The sequence below is a fragment of the Mus musculus genome, chromosome 11 (genome assembly GCF_000001635.26).
Source record: "Mus musculus strain C57BL/6J chromosome 11, GRCm38.p6 C57BL/6J".
Taxonomy (NCBI): domain Eukaryota; kingdom Metazoa; phylum Chordata; class Mammalia; order Rodentia; family Muridae; genus Mus; species Mus musculus.
This window is the reverse complement of record NC_000077.6, coordinates 70,314,407-70,326,557: the sequence shown is the minus strand read 5'-3', so window position 1 is coordinate 70,326,557 and position 12,151 is coordinate 70,314,407. Positions and strand designations below refer to the sequence as shown.

Sequence of the window (12,151 nt, the reverse complement as noted above, 5' to 3'; positions counted from 1 at the left end):
GCTGCAGCCCATCGGCTCAGTTGTCATCACGAGAAAGGCAGAACACATGGCGGGAAAACTGCCCCTGCACGTGTGCAGATTATGTTTACTACTTAGAACACAGCTGTCAGCGCCATCTTATAATGGCAAATGTGAGGGTGGCTCCCCACAATGAAGTATGGAAAAAGACTGGCCAATGGGTACTACAAAACAAATTCTAGAAGCAAGAATTTCTGGAGTAATATAAACCCTCTGGGGTGACTATAGGTAATAATTACGTACTGTACACTCTAGAAAGCAAAGAGAGAAGATTTTTTTCAAAAAGTTTTATTGTAACTAAATGGCAAATGTTTGAGAAAATAAATGTTTAACCTGATTTAAACAAAGTGTACATGCATCAAAATGGTATTTCATTAATATAATATGTATAACTTTTGTGTGCCAACTAAAAAATAAAGAGGTATATATATGTGTGTGTATATATATATACATACATATATATACACACACACACATAGGAGGCATATATATGTGTGTATATATACACATACATAGGAGGGAGGGAGGGAGAGAGGGAGGGAGAATACAAAGCAAGTGCTGGCATTGCCTAATGCTATCAGCCAACCATATCTCACTGGGGCAAGCAGTTCCTACAGATAACACTGTCCTGTTGAGACAGACAACCACAGGAGAAAGAAGCCATTGTGTGACCTTCTCATCCCTGAGCCTCTCTGCCCACCCCTATAAGCCCTGATCAGCTCCCTGCCCTGCAGACCTTCCATCCCCTAAGGCAAGAGTCTGCCACTCAGCTGCATCTCTAATAAACACAGTTAGTTCCTTGTTCTGCACTCCCAAACCCAACAAAAAGAACTTTGAGAGGACTTCAGAATTTATTTTATTTGTCATTATTGTGTGTGCACGATGCGTGTGTGTGCATGGTGTGTGTGTGTGTGTGTGTGTGTGTGTGTGTGTGTGTGTGTTTGGGCATGGAGTGTGTGTGTGGGTTCATGGGTGGGTATGGCATGGTTTGCATGTGGAGGTTGGAGGATAACTTTTGTGAATCAGTTTTCTTCATCTACTAGGTGCTGAGTCAAACTCAGGTCCTCGAGCTGTGTGCTAAGGCATGCTTTCCTGCGGAGCCATCTTTTTGGCCCTAGAATGGACTTTGAGATGAGAATTACAAAATAAGTGATTTTATTGAAATGAGATTATGTTACCAAACAATGAAAAATATTTGATTTGATCCAAAGAGCCATTGAGCAAAGCACTAGTCAAAGGGACTGGGGGTTCCGAGGAAAGGGACCCAGCTCCTGTCTATACGTCATCTCTTGAGACCTGTCTCTACATGAATCAGTCATTTCTCCCATGTATCTGTAACTTGGACTCAGTCCTGTTAGGAGTTCAGTCTTGTATTTGCTTTTGTTGGAAGCACACTTTGAGGTAACGTAGGCAGCAAGGGGAGTTTTGTTGGAAGAACTTGTGGGCATCTCTTGGAACCCAAGTGGGTCTCACAGAACCTGGAAAACCCCCCAGGAGCTGGTGGTTTCTCTCCCTTCTCCTTCCAGTTGCTGTCCTTGGGAAAGGGGGATGACACAGGCAGAAGGGACAATACACTGTGCTCAATACTGCGGGTAATGAAGCCTAAGCCGTGGCAGACGGATGGGTGACTCAAATGTAAGAAATGAAAGTTCAGAGTCAGGGTAGGAATTTGAGTTAGTCACCTCCCGAAGACCTCCACCTCTGAGCATCGATGAGGTGGAGAACACAGGAGCTCTTGAGGATCGTTCCATGTCCAGACCCTCGGGCTAACCTTTTGGGGTACTTACCGTGTTATCTCCTCCAAAAAGACTGACACATGTGCCTTCAGCATGCCAAATGCACATAGCAAGGAGAGAGTGTGACATTTCAGTGCCTGCCTGGTAAACTGTATGCCTGCTAAGAACAGTTGTTTGAGGCTGGGGAAGAGGGCCACAGGAGGCCCTACATTTCAACCCTCAAGACCCACAAAGTAAGCTAGGCATGGCTTTGAGTGCCTGTGACCCCAGCACACGCAGGGAGTAGCGATGAGCAGGTCCTGAGATCTCACTGGCCAGTCAGCCTAGACAGAATGGTGAACTCCTGGGCCAGTGAGAGGCTTTGTCTCAAGGAAATAAGGTAGGGATCAATAGAGAAAGATACTCCCAAAAGTTCTTCTCTGGTCTACACACACACACACACACACACACACACACACACACCCCATGAGAAAGAACACAGGACTCTGGAGCCTGTCATGGAAAAACTGCAATTCCGGGCAGCCTGGGCTAAATGGAGTATAATGAGAACATGTATCAATGGGGGGATACGTGAACTATGATTATTGTAAAATTGTGCAACCCATAAACAAATATTAGCACTGGGATGGTAGCATAGCTATATTTTTAAAATTAGAATCAAATAGAATATTCTCTGACTATATAAGCAAGATGCATTTAAAAAGCCCTGCCATGATACTGATGCGAAGTAGCCAAGATAACTGTTTAAAAAATAAAAAGCCAGGCATGGTGGCACAAGCCTTTAATTCCAGCACCCAGGGGCAGAGGCAGAGGCAGAGGCAGAGGCAGAGGCAGAGGCAGAGGCAGAGGCAGAGGCAGAGGCAGAGGCAGAGGCAGAGGCAGAGGCAGAGGCAGAGGCAGAGGCAGAGGCAGAGGCAGAGGCAGATGGATCTCTCTGAGTTCAAGACCAGCCTGGTCTACAGAGTGAGTTCCAGGACAACCAGGGCTGTCTCAGCTCTCCTGGGAAGGGCGAGTGCAGGACCACAACTGGGCTCACAGAGACCTGGGGACCTGGGACTCTGCAGGGGTCCTGGAGTGAAAGGAACACAAGAAAGGGGTTGGGCCTGTCTCCAAAAACAAACAACAAGAAAGGCTGAGGGAAAACTGGTAAAGAACTAGACAAGTTGCATTTAGTGTTTGTTCTGCAAGATCCTTCAAGCACCCGCTCCACTATAAACTAATGGCAAGTCCGTGTCCTCCCCCCCCCCCCCCCCCCGTTTGTCTGAGAAAGTACATCTATACTTTTAGATTCAGGTCTCAGTCGCATGTTTTTTTGTTTTGTTTTGTTTTGTTTTGTTGTTTTTGTTTTTGTTTTTGTTTTTTTCGAGACAGGGTTTCTCTGTGAAGCCCTGGCTATCCTGGCACTCACTTTGTAGACCAGGCTGGCCTCGAACTCAGAAATCCGCCTGCCTCTGCCTCCCGAGTGCTGGGATTAAAGGCGTGCACCACGCCCGGCTCTCAGCCGCATGTTTTGACGGACTCTTCGACCACGAGGCAAGGGATCAGTTAGTTAAGTAGTTAGCTCTTAAGCAAAATCCATTGTGGATTCAGGGACTTTTGTCCACAGGAGCACAGGAGCACCTGGACAGAGGCAGGAGTGTCACAGGACAGAGAGGTATACCCCTGTACTCGCTCTGAGGAGGAAGGGGGGCCGAACTCTGGGAGATGTGGTGGGAAGACTTAGTCCTGAAGAGAGTCCTCTCTCCTGTTCCTTTCCCTGTCCCCTTCCCTGCAGTTTGTCCACAGTATGGGTGCTCAGCCTAAAGCTTTGTCTTCAAAGATCAGGTTTCAGGGAGGTCCAATGGAAACTTCCAGACTATAGGGAAATTCCAAACTCCCTCCTCGGGCTCTCCAGTTTGAACAATGAACACCTCTACTGCACCTGTCCTCAACAAAAACAACAACAAAACTCTTTGGTCCTTGCCAAGATGCTAAGCTCACTTCCACGGAAAAGCGCGCCCCACCCAAAGCCTTTCTACTGCTGTCATCACTGCCTGCTGCGCTTTTTTTTTCCACTAAAATTGGGTGGGCGTGAGACTTAGCTAGCTGATGTGCTTAGCTCAGGGCTGGGCATGAAGCCCTTGCCAAGAAAACAAGGTAGGGATGCATTTTTGGAAACTGCTGGCAAACCATCTAGAGACAGTGAAGGTGAGAATCAGATACCTGCTCCTTAGTTGGGGAGGGACCTGAGTGGGCGGGGGCAATTCAAATACACCAAACTCTGGTCTAGGTGTGACTCTCTGGAGGCAGCCTCTCAGATCCTCTTAAGAGCAGTTTCCCCCCAGGTCCCTCTAGAGGATCAGCCGAGATGGTCAAGTACAAGATCCTCGTAGCCACTGGAGACTCGGTTTTTGCGGGCTCCGCCAACCTGGTGCATCTGTGGCTGGTGGGCGAGCATGGAGAGGCGGACCTTGGGAAGCAGCTGCGGCCACTGCTGGGAAGGGTGAGTGCCGGCCACTACGTGGGGCTCTCGCGGAGAACCGGGGATCTGAGACTCTGCAGGGGTTCTGGGAACTGTGGGGAGGGGAGGAAGCCTGATCCCAGAGAACCACTGAGAAGGTGATCCGGGAGTGATAGCAGGCGCAGGTGGGCTGGCTGCGAGAAAAGGGGACAGAGAAAGGAATAGGAGAGAGGGGCTGGGCAGAAAGAGGGGGCGGGGATGAGACAACACTGGGGAGCGCTGCAGGTGCACAGAGGAGCCTGGAGCCCAGCAGAGCGCCCCGCTCCTTCCTCGACGCCACTCGGTTCAGGTCTCTTTCCTTGAGTGCTTCTTAGAAGGGCAATTGGAGCCAAAGCCAAGCTTCTCCGAGGGCTCACTGACACTGCTGCCCACACGGAGGACCCCAGACTTGCTTAGGAGCTGTGTCCTATCCCACAGAAGACAGAGCTGGAGGTCGACGTCCCCTTGCATCTAGGGCGCCTCCTGGCGGTGAAGCTGCGCAAACAGAAAGGCCTATTGGATTCTGACTGGTTCTGCAAGAGCATCACTGTGCAGGGCCCTGGGACCCAAGGAGAAGCCTTTTTCCCCTGCTACAGTTGGGTGCAGGGCAAGGAGACTATCTGCCTAACCGAGGGCACTGGTGAGGACTCTGGCGGTGCCGCTGAAGGATGCAGGAGGTCGTTGGGCTTGTTATGAAATAAATTACAGAAAAGATTAGAGATAGAGGGGAGCGGGGGAGACGAGAAAGGATGAGATGGAGGGCACAGAGCGGTGCCCTAAGAGGACACACTTTTGTGTCTGCTTCTTCCAGCCCTGAAGGTAACTGATGACACTCAGAACCTGTTTAGGAAGTATCGAGAGCAGGAGCTGGAGAACAGAAGGAATGTGTATCGGTGAGTTCAAGAAAACTGTCGATCGCCCTCTAGAGCCTCCAAACCCACTGTCTCACGTAAGGCTCCGTATCTGTTCCCCAGGTGGGGCTCCTGGAAGGAGGGATTAATCCTGCCTATAGCAGGGAGTACTGAACGGGACCTCCCCCGGAACCAGAGATTCATGAAGGATAAGGATTTAGATTTTTCCCTCTCTCTGGTCAAAGAGTGAGTACTTGGTTGAGTTTGCGCAGTTTCGCCTTAAGCTGTAAGGTGGGCTCTTTCTTGATCTTCTTGCACGGTGTTCTTTGCACAGGTTGAAGAACTTTGCTATTAAGGGGACTCTAGATTTTGTAAGTCGTGTACAAAAGCTGGAAGATTACCAGAAAGTATTCCCACATACAAAGACTGCTCTGCCTGGTCAGTGACCACAATTTCCTAAAGTCTCTTTAATCAGAATTCCAACCCAGCTATCCGAGAGAACTGGGGAGAGAGGGCAGGAGATGATGGGTTGGCTGGAGGGCACGTTTAGAGCTCACACTGTGTTCTCAACGGATGTCTTCAGAGCGGGTCCGTGGTTCCTGGAAGGAAGATGCTCTCTTTGGGTACCAGTTCCTCAACGGTGCAAACCCCATGCTCCTGAGGCGGTCCATGCGCCTTCCAGCCCGGCTGGTCCTGCCTCCAGGGATGGAAGACGTACAGACCCAGCTGGAGAAGGAGCTCAAGGTGCTGAGCTGCCTCTGTTTAGCTTATGCACCCAACCCCATCCCCATGGTTCTGACCGATTTCTTTCCCTTTCCTTGCTTCCTTCCCCCCCACCTCTCCTTGTGTGACTCCATCATCAATACCCTCCTTTATCTGCATTTAGGATTTCTTTTCTTAGATCATTTTTTAAGGTTAGCATACAAAATGGTGACAGGTTTCATCATCACTTGGAGTTTCTCAACTTTGGAGCTATGCCATGGTTGTGACCTATATAATTCTTTCTTTTAGGGTGTTCCCCTGTATAGTAATGTCCTAGTAATATCTCCTGCCTCTTACCTATTAGATGTCAGTAGTACATCTTTTGTGACAACCAAAAATATTGCCAAATGGTGGCGGGCTGTGTGAGGGGGGTGGAGCAGAATTACCTGTGGCTGAAATTTGTAACTGATGTAGTCTTAGCTCCTTCACCCTTTAACAGGGAGGAGAGCCTCAGGGAGGCTCAAGCACCAACCCGTACACCCAGGGCATCAGTTCTGGGGAGATCAGTTGCTTAGTATAAAATTGTTGGGCGGTAGAGAGAGGAGGACCCCCTTTGGCAAAGCGAATGAAAGGAGGGATCTGATCTGACCCAGCCTCTTCATCTGCGCATGCGCCCTGTTCCCACAGGCTGGATCTCTGTTCGAAGTTGATTTCTCCCTGCTGGATGGAGTCAAACCTAACATCATCATTTTTAAGCAGCAATATGTGACAGCCCCTTTGGTCATGCTGAAACTACAGCCCGATGGGAGGCTCTTACCCATGGTCATCCAGGTGCGAGGAACCACGAATCTTTCCTAACACCGACCCTCGTTAGGGTGTTAGACCCATCGGTCCTCAGCTCCCGCCCTCTCTCTGTCTTCTGGTCTAGCTCCAGCCACCACGACACGGATGTCCCCCGCCTCTGCTCTTCTTGCCCTCAGATCCCCCCATGGCCTGGCTCTTGGCCAAGATCTGGGTCCGAAGCTCTGACTTCCAACTGCACCAGTTACAGTCACATCTGCTGAGGGGACACCTCATGGCCGAGGTTATTTCTGTGGCCACAATGAGGAGTTTACCCAGCCTGCACCCCATATACAAGGTATGTCAGGGTGTCTTTCACTGGGCATCTGCTGTCCGAAGTTCACACTTGTCAGGAAGCATCCACTCGGGATCTGCTCTTGGCATATAAGGCAAAGCAGCTGTCTTAGTTTCGCTGTACGAGCATACAGAGGCCCACCCAGAAACTCTGCTACGGAAACCCTGAAGGAATGCTCTTGCTATGGGCTAGGGACAGAGTGAGAATACGGTTTACACAGGAGTTGCAATTTACAATGATGGGGTTGTCTGATGGGTAGGGAAGTGGGGGGATATTTCAGAAGGAGGGCTCTGTAGTGGTGAGGGAGGAAAGAGGTGTGGGTTATGTTGAATAGTAGGTATTATTGAAATATTACAAAGTGATTAGCTTGTTAACAGGAAGTGGGAGAAGATGAGAAAGATTTGGAGAGAGAACCCAGAGCCACGCTCTGACCGTATCCTTGTAGACATCTCTTGAATGCATCAGTGGAGGATGGTGACACATGAGAAGGGGGGTTGGAGGTTTGGATTCCAGTTAGCTGGAGAGAAAAGTAGCTGAGCTCATTACACTGGAGGAAATTCTCTAAGCATGGCACCACGGTAGCACATTGAGCCTGAGACAGAATTCTAGTCAGCCCCACCCTGTATAAAGAGGTAGAAGGAGCAATAGAGAGGGGACATCCAGTGAGGTGGGGGAGGGACAAAAAAGTGAGTCTGTGGCACCAGAGAAGAAAGTGTTTGAAGAGAGGCCGGTTTCCTCCCTCTGGGAAGGGGCTAGCTTTCCTCTCTCTGTCAGCATAGTTGGAGCGGAGGATACTTTGTTAATACCGACCAACATCATTGGTTACCTTGTTGACAAGGCTGTCTTGGGGAAGCAGAGATGCTGGAAGTCTGGTTGTGGGCTGAGTGGGACCTGTGAGTTGAGGAGATAGAGATCCCTTGGGAAGCTCTCTGAGAGGGAGAAGTGAAAGATCTGGTCCTTCTGGAAAGAAAGGGAAGGGAAGGGAGGTGGGGTCAAGGAAGAATTTTCTTCTGCGGGGCATTACATACTTAGAAAGGGAAGAAGAAAACGAGAGGGAGAGGGCGAGTGGGGGGGTGAGTGAGAGAGAGAGAGAGAGAGAGAGAGAGAGAGAGCACTTGTCAAGGCAAATGGGAGAGGAGCTTATAGCCAGGGCTCCCACCGGATTCTGTGGTTTGAGGTCAATGACTGCTGGAATTACGATAGCAAACACAAAATTATGCAAATAAGTAGTAAAACCCTGACCCTTTGACCTTGGAGGACTTTGGGAAGATATTTCTCTCTCCCTTCTTTCTCATCACAGGGTGTCTCATTCCCTATGCCCTATGGACCCTGTCATTTCTGGGGTTTGACTGTGTCTCATTTCTTTTCCTCACAATCAGCTCCTTGCCCCCCACTTTCGATACACCATGGAGATCAACACCCTGGCACGGAATAATCTTGTCTCCGAATGGGGAATTTTTGACCTGGTATGGAAAAGGGATGGGTGAAGAGGGAGGTTCAATGTTGGAAGTGTCTCAAAGGTGTTCCCTTCACATAGTTTTCTCCCAAACTCAGCTCTACACGGGAGGGCTGTCCTTCTCTCGCCTCATACTTGAATGGCCTGTACACCCTGATCTCCCCACTCTGTTATCTGGCTTGCTTGACCCTGGTTTGTCCTCAGGTGGTGAGCACGGGGAGCGGAGGCCATGTGGACATTCTCCAGAGAGCCACGTCGTGTTTGACCTACCGCTCCTTTTGCCCTCCGGATGACTTGGCTGACCGTGGACTCGTGGGGGTGAAATCTTCTCTGTATGCCCAGGATGCCCTCAGGCTGTGGGAGATCATCAGTCGGTGAGAGCAACAGAGGTGGGGGTCGCTGGGGGGGGGGCAGCCGGTCTCAAAAGCCCTTGCCTGGTCTGAGGCTGAGTGCTGTCTTCTCTGGGGAACAGGTATGTGGAAAGGATGGTTGAGCTTTTCTACAGGAGTGACACCGATGTGAAGGAGGACCCGGAGCTGCAGGTCTGGTGCCGCGAGGTCACTGAGGTTGGACTGCTTGGAGCCCAGGACCGAGGGTAAGGCACAGGGTCCTCCTTGCACCGTTGCCCACACATCTGTTAACAGTCCACATCTGGTTCTATGAACTACTTCCCTGGGTGTCGCCCGGGCCTCCAGAAGCCCTAATGATCATTCCTGGGCTCTGTAGCTCCTTTGCCTTCTCATCCTCCCACAGAATTCTCTCTCCTCATGCGCATGGAGCCAGAACTGTTGTCTCTCTTGGATATTTATTTCTCCTTATCCATCCCTACCCTTTCTGGTAGCTCCATGGCCCATCCTTTATACATCAGTTTTATTTATTTGTTTTTATTAATTGCTACTTTTTATGTTTTGGGAATCTTTCTTTCCTTCTTTTTCCCTCTCTGGAAACCCTCCTTGCTTTCCTTCAAATCCACGACCCCCTCTTCATTAATTGTTACACACATATATGTCTATGCATGCACACACAAACACAATCTATTCTTAAATATATAAATACACCCTGCTCAGCCTGTTACATATTTCTGGCTTTCGGGGCTGCCCATTTGGATGACCGGTTGGTGTGCTCTTCCCTGGGGAAGGCTGTTTCTCCATCTCTCAGCGTTCCTTAGGTGCCTTTGTGTGGGGTTGAGGCCTCTGGTTTTTCCCCTGCCATTTAGCATGTCCATTGTCCTCCTTGGTCAGCCCTTGTTTAGGAAGCCATATTGGTGAGACCTTATGGGTGTAGTTTCTGGCATTACTAGGAGACACAGTCTCACACAAACTCTCTGAGCCTCTGGCTCTTACAATCTTTCTGCTCCTTCTTCGGAAAGATCCCCAAGCCTCAGGTTGGGAGTTGTATTTATAGATATATCCGTTGGGACTGGGCTCCACAACTCTGCATTTTGATTGGTTGTGGTTTCCCATAATGGTCTCCATTACACATCAGTTTTTGAGTGCACACTGCCTGTGAGCCATAGGACCAGACCAGACCAGGCCATGACCAGAACAAGGCCTTTGTGTATCTCCAGATATTTTTGCCTGCTTGAGATCTGCCTCCTATGCAGGTCTCGACTCTTCCTCTCTTTATTTTGCCCAGGTTCCCCCTGTCCTTAGAGTCCCGGGCTGAGCTGTGCCGCTTTGTCGCTATGTGCATCTTCACGTGCACTGGTCAGCACGCATCTACACATCTGGGTCAGGTAATCTGTGTAATTGCTTCCCCGGGCTTCTGGGATGAAGGAGATGGGGAGAAACACCAAGTGTCTGGGCAGTCAGCCTGAATTTCTGAGTAACTCTGCTACCTGTAGCTGGACTGGTATGCCTGGATCCCAAATGGCCCATGCACCATGCGGAAGCCCCCACCCATCTCCAAGGATGTGACAGAGAGGGACATTGTGGACTCGTTGCCTTGCCTTCAGCAGGCACGGATGCAGATAACAGTCACCAAGTTCCTTGGCAGACGCCAGCCTGTCATGGTGAGGCACAGATGCCTGGGTCCTGACTTGGGGGTTGGGGAAGACACCTTGACCTCGGGGCCGTATTCTTGCCTGAGAGAGACCCAATGTCCTGAGCCATTTTGCTTTCTCTCTCCTAGGTGGCCCTGGGGCAGCATAAAGAGGAGTATTTCTCAGGCCCCAGGCCCCGGGATGTGCTGAAGCAATTCCAGGAGGAGCTGGCTATCATGGACAAGGAGATTGAGGTCCGGAATGCAAGCCTGGACCTGCCCTATGAGTACCTCCGACCCAGCCTGGTGGAAAACAGTGTGACCATCTGAGAGGCCTTGCCCATCTCAGCCCCAGAGGAGGCTGCTGTCTCTGTGTGTGTGCACAGTCTTGTCCTCCTTGGCCACACCCTCTGGTGAATAGACAGCTTCGCACCACACAGCCCTGGGGAATGCACAGCGATTATCCCTGTTGTGTTTTAGCTGCCCCAACTCTATGATATGTGCTTGTTTAGTCTTGAATCCCTAGTACCCACTTCTCTTCCCCAAAAGATATGGTTTATACATTAATAAAACAAAAATCTCTCCCTTAAAGGTTTCCTTAAACTGTACATACACTCACGACATTGTCGTGGCTGCCTGGACCCAGTGGAGCTGATGATCATGGCTTTTAACACTGGATTTTAACTTTAGACTCCTCTAAATCTTCAGTTAACACACCCCTCTGGCTGCCTGCCCTGAAGTCACACTTCCCAGCTAAGCATCCAACTGCCACGATCTCTTCTCAGACTGTATCTCACTCCTCAGCCCCTACCCAAGACCCTTGATAAGGCTTCCTCTTCATTTCTCTCTTTTCTGCCAACACCAAAACAAACCTTCCAGCCCAGAGTCCCAGGTACTGAAGAAAGCTGGCAAGCACATTCCCAGCAGGAGAGAAGAGCAAAGGGCTTCCACATGGCGAGAAAGACGTCTCCCTGTCACTGTTAGTGGGTGACAAAAGCCTTTGCTTTAGCAAAGACAACCCTATTAGAACTGATAAACAAGTGTAGCCAGGTTGCAGCACACAGGTTTGCAAATCCGTGGCACCTGATTATCAGTAGTCAATTCTCCGGAAATGAAGCAAACAGAGTAATCTCTTTTCCAAAGATAAACTTCCCTGAGACACCTGTACAGGTGAAAGTGGCCGCCACTGAGGAATATTAAAGAGGACATGACAAAATAGAAAGATATCCCAGAAAAATCACCATCATTAAAAACACCCATACTACAAAGAGCATTTTGCAGATTCGAAGCAGTCTTTATTAAAAAATATTAATTCATATTGACATTATTCCCAAAATTAGAAAAAACAATTATAAAACTCTCAAAACAAAAATAAAACCAACAATTCTAAAAATTCTCTTGTGGCATCACAAAAACAAAACCAAACCAGAAGCAACTCTGAATATACAAAATAAACTACAGTTAAAAAAAAGAAAGCAGGAGCCATTACATGGACTTCATAGTATATACTATGAATCTATAGTAGTCAGAAAAGCATAGTACTGACATCAAAACAGGCATGTAGGCCACTGGGATAGAACACAGAGGCTGGGAATAAACCCACACAGCACAGCTAACTGCTTTAGACAAAGTGTGGATACAGCATTAGGGAGAGGACATCCTCTCTAACAAATGGAACTTGAAAAATGGGCTGTCCACATGCAGAACTCTCTCTAACCAGCTAGAAAGATAACTCAAAGTAGAGTCAAGTTTAGTGCCACAGCTCAAACCAAGAACTACTAGAACAAGACATAA

At 49.1% G+C, this 12,151-nt stretch overlaps 1 protein-coding gene across 3 annotated transcripts; it reads left to right on the top strand.

The window, feature by feature from the left end:
• The first annotated feature begins 3,837 nt into the window (after nucleotides 1–3,837).
• On the top strand, nucleotides 3,838–10,948 carry Alox12e (arachidonate lipoxygenase, epidermal). 3 transcript variants are annotated; one of them, XM_006532035.3, is made up of 15 exons: nucleotides 3,838–3,941; nucleotides 4,079–4,236; nucleotides 4,675–4,873; nucleotides 5,045–5,126; nucleotides 5,208–5,330; nucleotides 5,419–5,522; nucleotides 5,668–5,828; nucleotides 6,474–6,617; nucleotides 6,715–6,924; nucleotides 8,301–8,387; nucleotides 8,582–8,751; nucleotides 8,850–8,972; nucleotides 10,013–10,112; nucleotides 10,221–10,388; nucleotides 10,508–10,948. In XM_006532035.3, exons 1-15 carry the CDS (start codon nucleotides 3,866–3,868, stop codon nucleotides 10,685–10,687), a joined length of 2,085 nt encoding a protein of 694 aa, XP_006532098.1. In that variant the 5' UTR covers nucleotides 3,838–3,865; the 3' UTR covers nucleotides 10,688–10,948. The 3 variants fall into 3 exon arrangements, with proteins under 3 accessions (XP_006532098.1, XP_006532097.1, NP_663717.1); XM_006532034.4 differs by having other exon boundaries at nucleotides 4,672–4,873; NM_145684.2 differs by lacking the exon at nucleotides 3,838–3,941 and having other exon boundaries at nucleotides 4,028–4,236; nucleotides 4,672–4,873.
• The last annotated feature ends 1,203 nt before the right edge of the window (nucleotides 10,949–12,151 follow it).